Source organism: Phyllopteryx taeniolatus, chromosome 20 (genome assembly GCF_024500385.1).
Source record: "Phyllopteryx taeniolatus isolate TA_2022b chromosome 20, UOR_Ptae_1.2, whole genome shotgun sequence".
Taxonomy (NCBI): Eukaryota; Metazoa; Chordata; class Actinopteri; order Syngnathiformes; family Syngnathidae; genus Phyllopteryx; species Phyllopteryx taeniolatus.
Genome location: NC_084521.1, coordinates 13,683,567 through 13,703,585, shown reverse-complemented (window position 1 = coordinate 13,703,585; position 20,019 = coordinate 13,683,567). Strand labels below are relative to the sequence as shown.

General features: G+C 41.6%; 1 protein-coding gene across 3 annotated transcripts; it reads right to left on the bottom strand.

Annotated features, from left to right (window-relative positions):
- Window positions 1-1,199: 1,199 nt before the first annotated feature.
- oplah (5-oxoprolinase, ATP-hydrolysing) lies at window positions 1,200-19,228 on the bottom strand. 3 transcript variants are annotated; one of them, XM_061758179.1, is made up of 29 exons: window positions 19,016-19,225; window positions 18,545-18,686; window positions 17,915-18,093; window positions 17,209-17,400; window positions 16,246-16,360; window positions 16,040-16,163; window positions 15,258-15,453; window positions 13,580-13,745; window positions 13,322-13,460; window positions 12,899-12,966; window positions 12,468-12,643; window positions 12,131-12,271; window positions 11,939-12,051; window positions 10,174-10,344; window positions 9,929-10,066; window positions 9,722-9,860; window positions 8,739-8,851; window positions 8,246-8,397; window positions 7,998-8,158; window positions 7,824-7,925; window positions 7,560-7,734; window positions 6,163-6,347; window positions 5,945-6,091; window positions 4,546-4,680; window positions 4,309-4,458; window positions 4,057-4,214; window positions 2,490-2,650; window positions 2,306-2,403; window positions 1,200-1,593 (listed from the first exon to the last, which is right to left on the bottom strand). In XM_061758179.1, the coding sequence occupies exons 3-29, from the start codon at window positions 18,083-18,085 to the stop codon at window positions 1,441-1,443; spliced, it is 3,939 nt and encodes a 1,312-aa protein (XP_061614163.1). In that variant the 5' UTR covers window positions 18,086-18,093; window positions 18,545-18,686; window positions 19,016-19,225; the 3' UTR covers window positions 1,200-1,440. The 3 variants fall into 3 exon arrangements, with proteins under 3 accessions (XP_061614163.1, XP_061614164.1, XP_061614165.1); XM_061758180.1 differs by lacking the exon at window positions 18,545-18,686; XM_061758181.1 differs by lacking the exons at window positions 1,200-1,593; window positions 4,057-4,214; window positions 4,309-4,458; window positions 4,546-4,680 and having other exon boundaries at window positions 2,303-2,403; window positions 19,016-19,228.
- Window positions 19,229-20,019: the final 791 nt, after the last annotated feature.

Below are 20,019 nucleotides of genomic sequence, written 5' to 3'. Positions count from 1 at the left end.
TACCATGCATAGTTTATATTATTTTTTTCCATTATAATTAACATAGTTTGTTTTGATTAAACAGAAAAATTGTCTGCTTTTTACCGAACATTCTTTTAATTGTCGCTTAGTCCTAAATTAGTCATGTTTGGTGTCAACGAGAACACAGCTTTTGCAAGCTAAGCAGATAAACCAAAGGAGATAATTCGGGGTAGGCTCAAAGGGGGGCACGTCTCCAATCTTCATAGTGCCACAGATGGTGTTTGAGCACAGGCATTGAGATCCATAAACAAGGAAGCTATATCTTTGATCAATCACGGGCTCCGGATTGGAATTTGCAGCTAGCGCAAAGAACCCATCTGATTTACATCCAAAATCCAGCAGCCGTCAACCTCCTGCTGCTTCCTCCGCAGTGGTCGCTATCTCTTTATCAGCAGCCTACGCATGCCTGCACTCCCTCACCATGCGTCCCCCTGCATCATTCCTCACCCAAAAAAGGGAGGAGGGAAACAACACCGCCCCCACCCACTCCACCCGAATACAAGACAATACTGGGCTACACCTCAGCAATCACACACATTTAAATTTATGACTTTTCCCCATTGTACTTGGTTCCAAGAGTAACCACAATGTTCCGTTACTCAAACCCCAGTTCAGGAGTATAAAATGTGCTTAATCATTTTGGGCTGTCCTTTTTTTCAATATATACATACTCTAATATGCAAACAAAAATAAATGAAACTTTTCTTCCGCGAGGGTCATTGGCCAAGATCCATAAAAGAACATCTGCAGGATTTTTTTTTCACTATTAATACAAAAATGACTCACCTTACTTAAAAATGGAAAAAAAAAAGGTATGTAAAGGTGGAAGGTTTGCTGCTGACCCTAATAGGGTTCTTAAGCCCTTGTAAAAGTTAAGTTAGTTACAAATGTATTTCAGCAATGTGCATACAGTGTTCCCTCCCTATATTGCGGTTCACCTATAGCGGATTCAGTGCTTTGCGCAGTTTTTATGATTTTGAGTGCATGCTGTATTTTTTTTTTTTTAATGGTAAAATAAACACTAGCCTAAAACGTTAAAACTAAAATAAAAAAAAATCAAATTAATCAAAACATAAATGTACATAGTGTATGCATGCATTACTGTAAGTTTAAGAATTGAAAAAGTGTTTAAGAGTATAGAAAGTGTCTTAAGAGTGTGGTATAGGGTAACAGGAGTGTGGAAGACAAGGGATTACTTTATGTAATTAATCATCTGAAATTCTCATGGTTACATCAGCAATAAACATTTGTGGATAATAAATGATAATGGCATTTCTGTGAGAGATCTGACTTTAATGTCTCTTCTTCTCTATGTGCCACATGTGTTCTTTGAAAGAAAGTCCACCTTTGAACGCATAATCTTGTAATTCCTTCAAATCACTCCACCTTTCCACTTGTATTTGCTTTGTTTCTGCTCAGTCACACTCCCTCTTGTGCCATGCGGTATTCAAAGACGCTGCCTCTCTCGGGGAAAGTCTCATTCAAGCGCCTGCGCTTTGTCTGTGGTTTTCTATTTGCTTCCTCCTCCTTCCCATACCCTCCTCCCCCAGGGGTGTATAGGCAGAACATGTCCTGTAGAGGGAAACAGATACATGCAGTGTTGATTTAGCACATGGGTTCCAGACCATCGACTGGTTAGCACATGTGCCTCACAGTTCTGGGGGAGAAAAAAAATGCAACACAAAGCGCTTTACAATTCAAATATAAAAATAAATCAAACCCGCCGATTATTAATTATAAAACTATGACAATCATCAGTAAAATTGCATTCATGGCTATGACTGCAGAGCTACCAACCTGTGGAAATTCACTTCCACAACAATTTGTTTCAAGAACATTACCAGTTCTTGGTGTATGTTATGTAGTAGGATGCAAATAATTCTGTTCAGTTTCACAACATAATTATTACTCTATAATTGTAATCGTTAAAAAATTATGAAACATGAAAACTCCACAGAGGCGGGGCTGGGAATTGAACCCCTGTCCTCAGAACTGTGAGGCAGATGTGCTAACCACCGTGCATCATATTGAAGCAAATTATTCTTGAGACTGCAAGCTAGTTGAGGTGCAACAGAGTAGAACACTAATTTGCTTTGATTAAGACAGTTGTACTAGAGCGGCTCCAACTACCGGAGACAAATTCCTTGTGTGTTTTGGACATACTTGGCAAATAAAGATGATTCTGATTCTGATTCTGATTTGTGTTTGTGTCTAGTACAAGAAAGAATTATAACATTATATATATATATATATATATATATTTAAAATAGAATCATTGTCCTACCCCCGGTCGAAGGCTGACACTGGTCTTGGCACCCAGACTGAGCACTCTGCCATCAGCTCTGTGAAGCATGTTCAGTCCCGCGGCACCACCTTCACCTCCTGATCAGAAGAGACAGAGAACATTGTCAAAAATGGTCAGGCAATTTAATATAAAGACATCTTGAATGCAGGTTCACTGTGTTTACCCTCAAGGCCATACGGGCGTATGGATCGCCTCTCACTAAGTACAGAAAGGACCACATTGTCCCTGAACAAGAGCTTCCGAATCACACCGTCTCCTCCGCGGTACTTCCCTGCACCTCCTGAATCGGGTCGCAAAGAGAACTGCTCCAAAATCACTGGGTACCTAATAGAGATGGGCATAACAATCAATAAGTTGATAAACTGATTGTTTGCCTTCACTGGTGTGAAGTGAACTGTGACGTCAAACAACTGATGAAAACAGAGTGCATAAGATAGCTGCAATACTACATTATATAATGCTATGCTACTTGTTACATAGAATTGAGTGTTCAAAATATTATTTTTGAAATAAATATACCTAGGTGGATGTTTTTCCACATTTACACACATTTGTATTTCAAGAATTCCTTACTATTGTCTAAAATTACTATAAACTTAAAATAGTATTCAATTGATTTAATAATCTATTCCCACAGCAAATCAAAAGCCCATTCTCACAAAATCACAGTATACGCAATATTTAATATTTTTAAATAAAAAACTTTAAAAAAAATAAAATACACTCAGCTTGTTTATTGCCATTTTACAGCTAACTGAATAACGTTTTTAACCTATGCACGTGTGTGTATATGTGCATGCGCAAGGGCAGCAAGATGTGCAAAGCGGAGTCCTTGAAGAAACTTTATACAGCTGCAACAGTTGGTTAGCATTCTTCTCTCTGAAGTGCACAGTGCACGGCACCTTGTCCTCATTTTGAATTCAAGCTGAAGGTATCACTGAGTCTCAGACTGCTAAATCCCTGCAACAATGCCAGCAGTGGCTGTTGAGCATGAGGGACAAGGTCATCTTAAAATTGCTAGGGTAACAAGTATGTGCCCCGGTTCTTCAATAAAGTTGGTAGGTTTCATAGGACTTCCACTCAGGATGGACTGATCTCCATGGGACGAAGGCATTGTAGGCCAAGAGATCCAGATTTAAAAGAGAGACTGTGGTTTTAAGTCAACAACTGGAGGTGCCAACAACCTTGTTAAGGTTATCTATACAGCGTTCTGCAAGTAATTAACCCTCCTCCCGGTTCTCCCTACAAAGGCTTATAATTGCTTATAGATTCCATGAGATGGTGGCCATGCACTTCTTTCCTACTTTCCTATTAGATAGTGGTACGGGCTGACAAAATGAAGCTCCTCCCCTCATTCCTACATAGTTCTTTGGCCTCAAGATGTCAAAAAACAGTGCCACAGCAAATACCTTTATCTTACACTGGGCTTTGGCCTGACCACAAAAGCACTGAATAGTTGAGACTTTCAGCGGATAATAGAAGATACTGCAGGTTCCCCCAAAAATGCTCAAATAGATGATGAATTAGCGAATTACAAATATGTGAGGGAACACTGTACCAGCTTTTAACTCATTGTTGGCCAGGGTTGCTACATGCCGGCATATCCTTTTCCCCTGTGCTTTGCGCTGCCGCTTTAGAACGCTCGGGCATGCAATTTTGGTGACAGTGAAGACAGATGACAGAATTTTCCTCTGCCACAGCTGGAGGCAGCTGAAGATCCCATGTCTTACCGCTTTTCTAAAATCTCTGGGTCAGTGATGCGTGTGTTGGTCATATGACTGTGAACACCACTTCTCCCATTCCAGCTTGGCCCTGCCCCAGCGCCACCAGCGACGGTCTCATAATATCCAACCTTCTCGCTGCCGAATGAAACGTTGTTCATGCAACCCTGATAACAAAGACATAGGTTGTCATATAGGGGTCATGTTTTAAAATCAGCATGAGCTTATGAAGTGGCACCATCTTATCGCAGCCATCCTCACCTGAGAGGCGGCGCAGACCTCAAACGCTTTAAAAATTACATCCACAACTCTCTGAGACGTGAGCACATTCCCACCAACCACAGCAGCATTTTCTGAGGGTTGCAGGATGGAACCTGGAGGGATGATGACTTGGATGGGGGCAAGACAGCCCTAAATGTGCGGGCGGGAGAAAAACATAAAACAGCTTGTACTATGATGCTCCACTATGCACAAATTAGATGGAGAGAAGCATCACACCTGATTGAGGGGGATGTCCTGACCCACCATGCAGCGCAGGCAGTAGATGAGGGCAGAGAGTGTAATAGCTCGAGGAGCATTACAGTTCCCCCAAACCTCTGTGCCTGTCCCAGTGAAGTCAAACACCGCAGTGCCCTGTAGTGGTTAAAGGGTGTTAATGGCAACTTCATTTCAGTGTCAGCATGTGCAAGTATCTTATAGTCAAAACATTGGACTTATCTTCTCCCTTCTACTACGCTGTTGATATGTCCAGTAGTTTGTTGTCCTTGACAAAGCTGTCTTTTAAATACCTTTTGTCAGTAGTATAAATATTGTGCAAAAGTCCGAGACCACCATTAGATTTGTTGTTTTAGCAATGCCATAATGACTATATTTAACGAGAATGCCACTATGTAGATCGCAGACCTCCACCAAGGCTGAACTCTTAATAAAAGTGAAAACAGTTGAAAGAGCTTTATATTTGGGTTTGTTAGTTCATACAGTCATTATTTAGCATGCAGGCTACTTCCTTGTTCATGGAGGATGGAGAACAGATGGGAGCATGCCTGTGAATATTCTCATTCTGCCAAGTCATTTCATTGTCAAGGCATTGAATCGATGGCAACGAGACTGTTCTGGTTGCCTTAGAAGACGTTTCGCTTCTTATCTGAGCAGGCTTCATGAGTTTGTGCACATCGGCTAGATAGGACAGCTGTAGTCTGTGTGTTGGTATGGAAACCCAACTTTTTATCCCCTAAGTAAGAGGCACGCCTCAAACCATGAGTGGTATCATTCTTTTGGGATGCTGGGGTGCTGGTACACGTCAAAGATCGGGCACCCGATACCTAGAAGAAAGACCTGGTGTATGCTGTGGAGTGCAGTAAGCAATGCACTGATGTACAGAATATATTGGGGTGACCAAGCAACCACTGTGCAGGCGCATGGCACAACATAGACGGGCTAACTCTTCACGTCAAGACCTAGCTGTCTACCTGCACTTTTGAGGATCAAAATGTACACATTCTGGTCCGAGAAGACAAATGTCCTATTAGTAAATGTTATACAAGTCATATTGACTGCTGTGAAAAGGTGAAAAGAAACAAACTTAGCGGCGACTTCAGAGTTTAGCACAGTACTGTATATGAGTTTAGAAAGCAGGCAGAGTAAGTAATAAAATGCAGTAGTGGTGTAGTAAATGGACACTGTACTGGAGAAATGTTATAAGCACAAACTCCACAACAGTGAATGTTTAGGCATTGTATTGTTTGTGGCGTAATCGTGTACAAATCTCCTCTGTTTTAAAAGATGGCTGCAAAACACAATTGCCATCTAAACAAACAAGTTTTCAGTTAAACAAAAGTCTCATGGCACCGTGTCAAGTCATTGACAAGTCATTGTGTTGACTCCAGTAGATTATCACCTCGTCTTCATTAATGTTGACCCGCAGTCGGATTGGGGTGCCATCATCCATGAAATCCTCCGACTCCACCTCCAAGGAGCCTGTCTGTTGCCGGCGACGACGCGCAAAGGCTCTCAGCATGTCCCTCACTGCCAGCTCTGCATTACTCTGCAGTACGCATAGGCCATGCCATCACTGGGGGTCAACTTTCTACTGTTTGCTCTTGGAGCCATTATTACCTGGATGTAGCCCATATAGGCCTGCACTACAGCCAGCCCATAGCAGTCAATCAACTCTCCCACCAGCTGACTGCCTCTTCGGTTGGCTGCTACCTGAGCGCGCAGGTCCGACAGGTTGTCGTGGAGATTCCGAGTTCCAGAGGATTCTGGGTATTGGGCTGGAGCCATTAGAGCCTCAGTCACAGCTGATGAGGGGACAGCGAGGGTAGCCAAGTAGCAAAACAGAAAAGCATTGTGGGAAGAAAGTAACGTAAAATGTAAAGCTGCATATATTGCATGTTATTAGTAGCCTGGGGGTATTTCATAATTACCAATATATTATTTGACAAGGCATTTTAACCTCATTAAATAGAAAATACAATAAAGGCTCGGGAGAAGAGTTTGCAGTGGTATAAGTGACCTAAATATTGTCACCAGCACGATTATACAAAGGCATATGCATATGACAGTTGCCTCTAAATGGAATGGGGCTTGATGTAAAGAAAGTGTCTTAAAAAGAGATTTGTTGTTCAAAAGTCATACATAATTCATCTTTTTTAAAGAACAGAATAAAAGAAATGTTCTCCCCAAAGTCTTACTTAAAGGTCCCATATTTTGGCTATTTATACTTCCATAGAGTAACTCTCTAACAAGGAGTTAGTATAAAAGAGTTAATTTCATAAAAAAAAAAAAAAAAAAACACCTTGGTTTTGTCATACGAGTGTCAGGAAAAGGCAATTCTGAGAGCTACTTCTGTTTGACCCAGTTTTGCATCCGCTTTTCCCCATATATGACGAAGACCACCCCCTTTCCTCTGATTGGTTGCCTCCGTGTAGAAGACCCACTTGTGAGAGCACACGTCATGTTGACAGCGCTGGCTCGGGAGCAGAGAGGTAGGCGGAGATCTTCGCTAGTGACGTAGATAAGCTCGAGAAATTCAAATGACCTGTTTATATGTGCCCTGCGGTTGGCTGGCGACCAGTTCAAGGTGTATTCCGCGTCCTGCCCAGAGTCAGAGCCGTGACCCTAGTGAGGATAAGCGGTACGAAAGATGAATGAATGAATGATTTCAGGCATTTCGGAAAAAAAATATCTGGAACTCAGAAATGCGTGAATGCTTTTAATTCATATTTCATGTTTACTGAGGCACCATAGAGACAATATTCCATCCCAAATACTAGAAAAAGTTAGTTTGGCAAAATACGGGACCTTTAAAATAGATTAAAAGTCATTTAAATATCGACATTTGAGACCTTTGCATTTCTGTTATCACAACTTATACATTACATTATATACTTAGCTTAGGCTGTCCTTGTGTGGATTTGAAATGTTGTGAAATGAATATACACAAATACAATTGAATCCTATCCACAGCATCAAATGCTTTAAAAAAAAAGATCAATTTGTTCTTGCCCTACCTTCTTCCTGGAAGACTCCACCTGTGACCAGTTTGAAGGAAATGAAGACAGCGCCCTCCTGCTGCAGAGAGGTGGAGTGTGGGGGCATGGAGCCTGGAGTGATGCCTCCTATGTCTGCATGGTGCCCCCTGCTGGCTACAAAGAACACCGGCCCACTAACGCCTTTCCTAAACACCTGGAATTAAAGGAGGAAGTGTTGGTGTTGGAGAGGAGCGGTAGTAAAGAGGGAAAACAAAAGAGAGATTCCACAGGACAGTGACTGACTGGAGTGATGACTGTGAGGTCAGGTAGGTGACTGCCGCCGGCACATGGGTGGTTACTCAGAATCACATCTCCCTCTTTTAGTCCCCCCCCCAGAGATACGATCTAAACAGAAAAGAAGAACTGAATATTTGGGGTTGAACCAGCTAAATTGCACAGCTCACAAAGCTTCCATACCTGGTACTGGACAGTCTCCTGCATGGCACCAAGATGGACAGGAATGTGGGGTGCGTTAGACACCAGACCGCCATCTGGTCCAAACACAGCACAGGAGAAGTCGAGACGCTCCTTGATGTTGGTGGAGATGGATGTTCTTTGAAGAACTCTGCCCATCTGTTCTAGAGAGACACAAAGGTAGACCAGAACAGATCAGGTTTTTGCATATGTGACTTTGGAGGTCTTTGCGGATAGTGTTGTCAGCCAACCTGCTATGCTCATGAAGCGATGGGAGAAGATGGAGAGCTGCACTGTGTTGAGCTCTGTGCCCACTGCACAGTGAGGGTCGGTGCCAACCGTCATGCAAATGTCACCCCCTTCTGTCAAACAGGCCTCACAGCAGGGCTCCACCAGGATCGTGCTGAGGAGGAAAGACAACAATCGATAAATCTATTAGGTACACCTACAAAATCTATTGAAGTCCAATAGAAGAGGTCTATCAAATTCTGCCTTAAAGATATTAATACAGTACTTAAGTTTTTTTGAATAGATTTTTTTATTATTTCTATTGAAGAACAGCAATGAACCACGCTTTTTATATTTTGGTTACCTAATTAGTTACATGAAAGGGGCAAACTATTATAAAGACAAATATCGAAATCCTTTTCTTAATTTTTGATACATATCTCATCAGATTGTCCAGATGCAGCTACTTTGATGACAAAATATTAGCTATATTAAGCATAAAACAAGTGACCGTGCCTGTTCTTGTCAATGATGATGGCTGGTCCCGGGATGGTGTGATCACAAGGAAGTTCCTCCCACAGATACACGGCGGTGTCATGGTAACCATCCTCAAAGTAACATTTGGTCATCTAGAGAGAAGGCCAAAGATGACGCATTGTCATTAAACACATTTCCAGAACACAAGCGCTTATGATTTGTTTTCTTATGTTTGTTGTAAGAGGTATAAATGTTATTCCCCGAGTGTGCATCCGAATGAGGTTAGTTTAGTTGTGGAGACATTCTTTCACTCTTAACACATTCACCGCCATTGACGGCTTTAGAAGTCAAATATCCATGTTAACTGGGAAGGCTGATAGTGAATGAGTTAACTATGCAAGACATAATTGATTTTCTTAGCAGTCAACCGGACTGAACCAAACCGAGAACCATGACCACAAAACCGCGATATGAACTGAACCGTGGATTTTGTGAACCGTTCCACCCCAAGTGAACACCCTATAATAATAAAAAAAAAATACTTCATTCATGTTTCAGAGTAAAGGGAAAGAGCAATTTCATCTACTACATTTCAGGTACAGTTCTTGTTTTTGAAGGTACAGATCTCAAACCTGTGTCAAGGCATCCTCTGACCTCTAGATAACCTCTGTTCCTTTATTTCATGTTTAGTATGTATGATAATTCAATTATTTAATATTTTACTGTTTCGAGAGTACCCCATGACCCTTCAAAGACAAACAGGGGAATGTTTCTGTGGCAAATGTGGAGGAAACACAGACAGTTCTCAGAAGTGTTTCAAACTCCCCCGTAAACACTGTCCCAAGATTCCCACCATTACCACCACTTGTTTCAAAATGCACTTTTAAATCTAAAATAAATTTTAGTAGAATGGGTCAAATTTGACTCTGGGTTACTTTAGGAAGTCATCAAATTTCTGGCTGAAAGTATGACATTTAGTGTATTCCTATTTGCTTGAGTATTCTGCAAGGAAGTCAGAATACCGTGACAGGTTTGGCCTGAACGCGTCCCTTCTTTGGTTTGTACATCACTTCGATGCCAGACTTGCCACAGCCCCTCACTCTGATGTCATCTACCATGATGGGTCTGTCTGGGATGGTGAATCCAAACTCCTTCAGATACCTTGACAAGAACAAAGCCTTAGCTCATTGTAACACAGGGAGACACGGTTGAACTCTTATCGCACAAACCTTTGAGTAAAGGCACTGCGGAAGTCACCAGCTTGAGACGTCTGCTCATTTCGGGGGTAACCGGCTGCTGTCACCATGAGGGCGCAGTCTGTGCCCTCATAGCGCAGGTGGAGAAAAACCTCAGTGCTTATTTGGCTACTGAGAAGATAAAAAAGATTACTTTAATGCCATGTCACATTCATCTTGCAAGAAGCAAAAGTAGGAACAAGGGCAACAGTGTGAGACAGAACTACACTGGTGCTAACCTGTTGAATCCACGTGCACATAGTGTGTCGTGGCAACGTTGTGAGAGCAATTCCACTCTACGGTCAAGCTCGCCGAAAGAATTGTGTTCGTACTGAAGTGAGCACGGCTCCTGCACCTCCTCCACAACGTCCGCCAGAGCCAGACCGTATGCTGACAGAACGCCACTGTACCTAAAGATGTCAGCAAAAAATATACAGTACAGCAAGCATTTGACAAAAGTGCGAGCTAAAAACTGTGTTTAGTGTTTTTGTGACGCTACAGTCAACAAACACGTTAGGTACACTTGCACAATCTAAGGAACAATCTGCCAAAACAAGGACAATAACTGTCAAATTTAAATAAACTGTCAGAGAGGTTTTATCCATCCATCCATCCATCCATTTTATTTTCCATACCGCTTGTGCTCATTAGGGTCGCAGGTGAGCTGGAGCTTATGCCAGTGGACGGGATACACCCTTGCCTGGACTGGTCGCCCGTCAATCGCAGCAAAGAGATATTAATTTAACAATATGTTTATCACAAGTGTGAAGTCGCATTGTAAACGTGTATCTATTTAACATTAAGAAACTATATAACCAGCCCTCAGTATGACGCACTGCAGTTGTAAATCACTTGTAAATGAAGCTGCTGTAAATTACTATTCTTACACTGCAAAAACTCAAATCCTACCGTATGAACTTATTTCTAGTCAAAACATCTTACTGTCCTTATTTTAAGACTGTATTGACTTTTTCTAAACTTTCAGCAAGACTAAAAGACGTGTTTTAAGATATAAGATCTTGTTTTAAGAATCTTATCAAGTCAATTCCAGTTGGTAGAACGTTTTTCACAAATTTTAGTGACAAAATGTTTTGTTTTAATTGAAAAAAAAAATTCGGATCTAGTTACCCCACGACCATAAAACTACGACAGCAAAAAAAAAAAAAAAAAAAAAAAATGAATGGATGGATGGAATGGATACATGTTATTTGTCACATTGCAAGAGTGTAGCTAATAAAGCCTGATGAGTGCAAATGCAAACAAGAGAAGATCACTCGTAGGTAGGGTTGGGCATTGAGAATCGAGACCCGATTGGAACCGATTCGGTGAATGAATCTTTTGAAGAAATATTTTTAATGAACTGATTCGAATGATTCAGTACACTCAAAAGAACTGCCGTGGCCATCGCTAGACTAACGGTCCGGTTCACCCGGAACCGTTCAAATTGAAAAATTTCGGTTGCCAGTTTCGATGCCTAGTCCTCCAGCCGCAAAGAGGAAGTGGCAAAAAACAACCAAGAAGCGGCATAAACCAACGAAGAAGAACCCACGCGATGACGTGCTTGTGCCCAACGGCGGCTGCGCAAACAAAAGTGTGTCTTAACTTTCTTAAAAATAATGACCAGTTGCCTCAGTGCAACACTTGAAACAGTACCAAAATAATTTTAACAATGCTATATTTAACTTTTAGCTGAATCATTAATTAATGAATATTAAGTCAATTAGGCTAGTTCCACACACATTGCCTTTTAGTTCATAGGTTTGATATTGATACTGGTGATAAAGAACCTCGAGTCAAATGTTCATTTTAGTCTATGCTGCGGGCTGCAAAGAAAATGGATGTTGACCTTTTATTTAAACCATGCAAACTATTTTGACCAAGCCCCCTAAAAGAATCAGAATCGAGAATCGCTTCGAACCGGAATCGAAATAAGGAACCGGAATCGGAACCGGAATCGCTCAAATTCAAACGATGCCCAACCCTAATCGTAGGTATTATTTTTACTTATGTAAGAAGACTGTCTTCATCCCAAGGGATCGGGCGATTGCACAGGCATGCTGGCCACCGGCTCCCCCGAAACACGCTAAAACATGCTGAGATGTGTCATGGCCCTTTGCCTAGAGTGCATACATGATAGTTAACATTCAACATATTTAACACACTCTAATCCGAAAGCGTACGTTGTTACTTCAGTACCTGTGTCAGGGCTCTTATTGGCCGACACATGGCCTCATTTGCCACACGGATGAATCCCATGGCCACATCTTCCAAAGTCATCTCAGATTGGCTTTTGGGCAAAGTACTGCTCTTTGATTGGTTTGTGGCCTTTGCAATAGTCTGCAAAAGAGAAAAAAATACAACAATTCAATTCTGCCTCATTTATTACACTCAACATTTAAAATTTTGCCTTTAGCAAGTTAGAGTCCAGTTTTGATAACCACTTCTCTTTTCCACTGCAAATGACAACATAATATCAAACATTTTGTAACTGAAAATGGGTCCAATAATGTGATATCAAGAAAAATATTAGTACTTGTGATTTGTTAGAGGACAGGAAGTGTTTGATCTCTTGGGTCAGATGACGGAATTGCGTCATAGTCTGCTCCAGGGATAGCGGTTCATTCTCGCCAGGTCCAAATATCTTGGGGAAGAAGGAAGGGAGGAGGCGGCCTAGAGCTAAGTTAGCATCTGTCACAGTAAGAGGACCACCTAGGATAATCAAACAGGAATACCATGTTATAACGTTTTACCAGTTTAATGCACACATTGGGTTTTTGTGCGTGTTCCTCAAAAAAATGACATAATTTCATAGTCTAGTAACATAGGAAACTATAACTCAAATTACCTCAAATTTGAAAGAAATGTGCAAAAACAACATTTTATGTTGAACTGAAATTTCAGTTTGTTTCATTTTTTCTTTATTTTCAGGGTAACAAGCAAAGCAATGATGGTTATGTACAATACCTTTCCGATAGCAGGCCGGTCCTGGATGTGCACCAGCAGACTCTGGCCCAACCACGAACATCCCCGACCTGACAAGGAAAGAGAAATGAGAAGACAAACACCCTTCACCAAAGACAGATGACATCGTGCCAATATTTACTGCACGTACACCTAACACAATCTCATGAGACCCAAAGCAAGAGCTGAATCAACAATCAGTGGGTCAAACACAGAGGTGGCAAATGTACTCACACTCTGTACTCAAGTCGAAGTACTGATACTTGTGGAAACAAAAACTTTACTGATCCAACCCCTTTACTTTAGTAAAAGTAAAAGTCGTCAGAAAAATAAATACTCAAGTACAGCCCAGATACCTGAAGAATCTACAAAAGTATTTGTGTTTTGTTGCTTCCCACCAGCGGTCAAACGATTCCTGCGACAGACCTGAAGAAGAGTCGCGAGCCCCCGCCTGCTGCCACGGTGTTGATGTCGAGCTGAGGCGCTTGCAGGGTGACTCCAGCTGTGGTCGCTTCAAACACGTGCTCAAACTGGCCCGCGTAACGACTCACATCAGTAGATGTTCCTGCAGGAGTACAGAAGGCATTGTTTTGTTTGTTTTTGTGGAGATGGAGAGCTGTCACTTGTTATAACACAAATATTTTTATACAGCACTGTAAATAGAAAACAAATCCACAGACTTACCACCCATATCAAAGCCAATCACAGGTCTCTTCTCCATCTGGATGTAAGAAGTGACAGCGTAACCCACAACTCCCCCGGCTGGGCCAGACAAGACGGCGCGCGAACCACAGAACTGCTGCATGGGAGTCAGACCACCGTCTGACTGCATGAACAGGACGTCCACACCCTCATGACAGAAGGTAACATAAGATTAACCTGATGTTGGAATGCAACAGGCGCACATTTACAGTGGCTACGGAAAGTATTCAGACCCCCTTAAATTTTTCACTCTTTGTTGTATTGCAGCCATTTTCTACAATCATTTAAGTTACTTTTTTCCCCTCATTAATATACACACAGCACCCTACATTGACATAAAAAAAACTGAAATATCACACAGCCATACGTATTCAGTCCCTTTGCTGCTCATATATTCAACTCGGTGTGCACCAGTGTGCTCAGGACCTCAGACTGGGCCGAAGGTTCACCTTCCAACAAGACAATGACCCTAAGCACACAGCTAAAATAAATGGAGTCGCTTCAGAACAACTCCGTGTCTGTTCTTGAATGGCCCAGCCAGAGCCCAGACTTAAACCCAATTGAGCATCTCTGGAGAGACCTGAAAATGGCTTCCCACCAACGTTCACCATCCAACCTGACAGAACTGGAGAGGATCTGCAAGGAGGAATGGCAGAGGATCCCCATATCCAGGTGTAAAAAACTTGTTGCATCATTCCCAAAAAGACTCATGGCTGTACAAGCTCAAAATGGTGCTTCTACGAAATACTGCGCAAAGGGTCTGAATACTTATGGTTGTGTGATAGTTCAGTTTTTCTTTTTTGATAAATCTGCAAACATTTCAACAATTCCGTTTTTTTCTGTGAATATGGGGTGCTGTGTGTACATTAATGAGGACAAAATGAACTTAAATGATTTTAGCAAATAGCTGCAATATAACAAAGAGTGAAACATTTAAGGGGGTCTGAATACTTTTCATACCCACTGTATGTCACATTAAAAATTATTCCTCCTTCGTCTATACCTATTTAATTCATCTTACTTAAACATGACGTAGTCAATATACTGTATCGGGAGGCATAATGTGTTTCACTGCTGCCCAACCAGTTTCACCAGAAGTAACTAGAAAGGGTGCCAAGTGTGGTTTTCCATTTGTTAAAAGCAGGTAGGACGTAGTACACTTTTTAGTACCTGGTCAGAGTTCCAGAGACTTAACTGAGTCTGGATACTGCAGTATTTTACTCTTTGGTCTCGATTTTACTGTCGCAGTAAAATTTCTTGAGGTCCTCAGTCTCTTTAGAATAAAACGTGTTACTTAGTTACCTTCCTGTGCCAAAAGCCACATTTCGAGAAGTAATATGAGACCTTCATTTCTCCTTCACTTTTGTTGCTGTATGTTTTCATTTCTCATTGCAACTCATGCATTCATTGCAATATTTTTGCTATTTTCTCAGGTGCTATTTTTCTTTTGTTGTTGTTGTTAATTGCAAACTAAGTGGAGTAGAGCGGTGTGGAGTTGAAGCATGCAGTAAAGGCACTGCTGTAAATGCACTTTTTGTAATGTCTTAATCTTTTGTGTCACAAGTAACGTACAAAATTACGATGTTTGTACACTTATCAAATAATCACTACCCACGTTCTATGTTAATGACGACGATGACACTGAATTGAAAGGGCATACCTTCAAAGCACCCTTAAACCCAGAGGTGAACCCTTTAAGATACTCCCGGATTTTGGGTGTGAGGTAGGCATCGGCGCAGACAGTGTAACCTCGGGGAACCGCCCTGACCATCGGCATGACCTCGGAGGACAGAGACACCTGGGTGAAGCCCAGCTGACGAGCCAGGGCACCCACGGCTTTCTCATGGTCAGACCACCTGAGGGGTAAAGAGAAAGGGAGGGGAAACTGTGACGGAGCCACAACATACATTCAATGTACAAACGTATTGGGCCACATCTTTTTAATAATTCAATCAGGAGGTTTCATTAAGACCAATTCTAAGTACTGAGCCGCACAGTGAACGACAGTCTGGCATGAACATCATTCCAGAAACGGAGGGTAGTTTTATGCCTTTGGATTTAAAATAAAGTAAAACACTTGAGTCAATATGGTGTACATGCACAGTTACAGCTAACTTGTGTCATCAACTTACAGCGACCAAACCACTTTAGAGAGAAAAGTGTGCATGTGATGGGTGTGTCTTTAAGGTCATGTTCACATGATCAAAAACACATTATTCTCTGCCAAAGTGCAACCAAGTCAGCTCGCCTCTGATTGGCTTAAATGCAGTTAAGAGCCAACAAATGTGGTTTCATGTACAGTAGACAGAGATTTTCTTCAAACCTTATTGCTTGTGGACATAGATCTTCTGGACCTTGGTGGTAGGAAGATTTTTTTTTTTTTAAAGCATATGTGAATGAGTAGACTTATCATAAGAGTATAAAATAAGCCACTGCGCTGACGTGTAGGAGTGAAGCAGAAGCACCGCCAGACTGGTGATTCCATGGGACAGAACTCCTCTCAGGTCCTTCTCCACACGTTCCAGATCAAGATCCCGCCACACCTCCAGACTATCCCCGGTGCTGCCTGGGGATAGACACCCAACTAAATAAATAAAATAATAAATAAATAAATACAAGTTTGTTTTTAGTTTTTTTTGTTTCTACACCTGTGACAACACGCTGAGAATCCTTCCTGGGGAGCTGGCAGCCATCTTGCTTGAGGACAACGCGCTCGTCTACCTCGATAACCTCCTCGTACAGCACATCAGGTACTGACACCTCCTGCGAATGCACATTATATAAAGTGTTGTATAATAGTGGACAATGTAAAGAAAGCAATAAAAGACGCTGGACAAATACAGTGTGCCAAAGATAAACCGATAGGAAGGCACATATTGTTACTGTCGGGCGGAAATTTCCTATGTCCAAATTTGGAAATTGTAATATTTGTTCACAAATTGACACTATTGGTCAGTCCCCACATTGGTCTGTTATTTTTTATTTTATTTACAAATTATTGATCAATCCAAAACATCCGTGTCAAATTCAAGGCCCAGGGGCCAGATCTGGCCCGCCACTTCATTTTTTGTGGGCCATTAAAGCAAATGTGTCTTCTTTTTAAATTTCTTGCAAAATCATTTTGGCAGAAAATGTGTACAAAAATTGCAAATTTTCTCCCACCAAATCCTTTCTTAACATAGAATGAACAATAGTTGTAGTTGTATACATTGGACTGCTGCATATTCACGGTTCAGCATTTGTGAATTCACCTATTCTCAGATTTTTATTTGTCAGCAAACTTGTTTTTTTTTTTTTTCTGATAAGTGATGTTTTGTTTTTTTTATATACGAGTAGTAGTAGTTTACAGCTCCACTATGTTTTTATACCGCTGTAAAATATGTGGATGGCACTTTACACCAGCACATAAGACTTCTGTTTATCCAAGACACACCCTTATACATAAGGGACCGCTTAGCCATTAATGGTTCACTTCTTAGAGGGCAAACTCTAAGACGATTCTTTAAAAGATTACAAAACATCCTTGCTTATCCCCCAATGCTTCCAAAGTAGCACATATACCCTGCGAGGGACATAGTTTGGCTGTTTGTAGCAGTGTGAGGATTACCAACCAAGTCAAACAGTTTAGGCCTGGCCTGTGTTCCAATGTGCAACAAGTCTTTGAAGCCTTTAGTGACCAGCAGAGCCGTCCTCTCCCCCTCTCTCTCCAGCAGCGCGTTGGTGGCCACCGTGGTGCCCATCCGAATCCAGCCGATCCGAGACGTGTCGAGGGGCCGGTCGCGAGGAAAGGCACATCCCGTTTCCTGCCGGCGGAGGCAGACACGACGCAAACGCAGTTCAGACACATCACGTATGTATGAAACAATGACATCGGTGAAAAATACAGTATCTTGACAGTGAAATCATAGTTGTGTTGATTTCATGATCTGCGATTGGCTGGCGACCAATCCAGGGTGCACCCCGCCTCTCGCCCAAAGTCAACTGAGATAGGCTCAAGCTCATCCCTGACTCTAATGAGGACAAGTGCTATACAAATTCCATGGCTGGATGCTTTCAATGATAGTGAAACATGATCTTGTATTGATTAGCGCATGAATATAAACATACTTTATCAAGCCAAAGAATGACATTACAATGCTCTCCATGACTTTTTATGCAACAGCATCAATGAAATCCAATACAAGTGTCGGAAATATTCTGCCTTCGCAAAAGATAATCATGCTCAGTTTTGATAGACGCTGTCTGAAAGCTATTCTTTTAACAACATGCTTATTACTGTGGTTGTGGAGCCCACGACACATGCTCAGACATGGTTACCTCCTCCAAGACTCTGCGGATACCCTCAGTGGGGGCATCTTTGTAGTTCTGGGGGTCACGCGAAAGCAGTTTGAGGACCCTCTCCCGGCCGTCTGGTAGTCGAGCGAATACGTCAGTGAAGGTTCCTCCTCGGTCAATGGCGAAGTCAAACTTCCCTTGAATGTGGGCCATGGTGAGCACTGTGGACAACCGGTACACAGTTTGAGAAGCACAGAATATATATATATATATATATATAGACACTATATATATATATATATATATATATATATATATATATATATATGCAACATGTTTATTTATAAGTGATGCTCGACATTTGAACACAAGATCTGAATTTTTTAGACACATATTGCATCACATTAAATACCCAAACAAAATATTCATCCACGGGAAGTCTGCGGAAATATGACACGTGTTTCAGCGCGAGTAGCGCATATAAAAACCGCACAACTGTACAGCTTGTGGATAAGTGAACGCAAATCTATCGTTTTGCGCCGTCACACGAGTGTGCACGAAAGACTTTCAACCTGATTGTCGTGCAATGTAATCTAAACATACTAATGTATGTTTGCAATGTGTGCAGTGCGTTCCTAACCGTGAAATGAAAGGGGAACTGCTTTAACTTACCCGTCAGCCGCGTGTTAATCGTCAATAAGTCGATCTGTCAACTCTTGGTGTCCTAACTCCCAGCAGCTTCTTATTCAAACCAGCGACTCACGCACACACAAGCTGGAGCTCCTCCCCCCCCAACAGCAAGGCGACTAAACTACTGTCAGGGGCACAGCGTTTTTAAATGTAAGACCTTAAATACCAAGTCTTCACGGTGTCATTTTTTTTGTAATCATGAGACGAGACAAAAAGTAACGTGTAGTCGCAAAACACGTGGTTGAAAATTACGATTTACGTGGTATTGTGAACGTACCATAACAAAGTGCACGATACTCAACGCGAACCATTATAGTAAAAACAATGAGACCCCCAAAATAATTATTTGGTGAAACATCATAAATATTGTACCTTTATTATGATATAATGTAGTTAGATGACTGAAACCACAAACTATAACATTAAACATTCAATAACTGTTAAAGCAAATACCATTAACGTTCAGTGTATCGCTTCATTTGCAAGACATTTGGGCCAGCAAGGCTTTCTCTGCTCGCCTCAAAACGGTATCAGAAGCACTGACCTACATTTACAACATACATTCTATTATTTGTTCAATAAATGTGTCATAACGACTTCACAACAGCTTATTATCCTCTTCGTTCCGTACTGCTTCCCGTAGTGAATGTGGGTGTTAGATCTTTTGTCCAATCAGAATTTAGCTTCCATGTGCTGTCACTCTAACCTGGCCAGGGTCTTTAGCATAGAAAATATTGCGTAGGTAAGCCAGAGCAATGCAACAGCCCGGCAAACCAACGTGCCGATATGGCCGCCATGTTGGAGAGGTCGTCGTTCCCATAGAAGGCAATGCATGGACAGTGAAATCAATAGAAAAGATTGCGTAGATACGCCAGGTCAATGAAACAGCTCGGCAAACTGACGTGCCTCTATGGCGGCCATGTTGGGGAGGTCGACGTTCCCATCGAAGGCAATGTATGAACACTGAAATCAAGTCGTAACTTGCTTATTCCTCAATTTTCATGAGGGTTACTGTTTCGCCAACGCCAAAGCGTATGCTATCAATAAACATTTATAACATTAAATAATATATTTAAATATGTTTAGGATTTTTCCTCTGGTCATGGGAAAACTTGGCACAGCCACCAAGTTCAACTAGCAAAACACAACTGTAGTAATTAGCATTAAAATGTTTTTGTCATTTTATTACACAAATCTGTAACACATGACGCAGCATGAACATGCATGCTCTTACATTCAGTTTGTGTGTAGCATTGTTTTTTGCAGTTGTGCCGCCATAGTGATGAATTGAACTCAACTGAAGGCCCAGGCACCAAATGGACAGCCCGCCACTGATGCAAGTGGCTATCTCATACAGTATCAGTAATACTGTCCCAGTGTTCATCTGATGATTGTACGTTCCAGAAACCTTGTAAATATAAACATCAGCTTCATTGTCTTTGTAAAGGTAATATTTT

Bases quoted from the DNA above. Each gene is read 5' to 3' on its own strand.
- oplah (XM_061758179.1), bottom strand. From the start codon at position 18,085: ATGGCCCACATTCAAGGGAAGTTTGACTTCGCCATTGACCGAGGAGGA. The intron at 16,361-17,208 runs GTTGGTAATCCT...GTGCATTCGCAG, and splicing joins GGCCTAAACTGTTTGACTTG to GAGGTGTCAGTACCTGATGT. The intron at 8,398-8,738 runs GCACGGTCACTT...TTTCCTCCTCAG, and splicing joins ATCATCATTGACAAGAACAG to CACGATCCTGGTGGAGCCCT.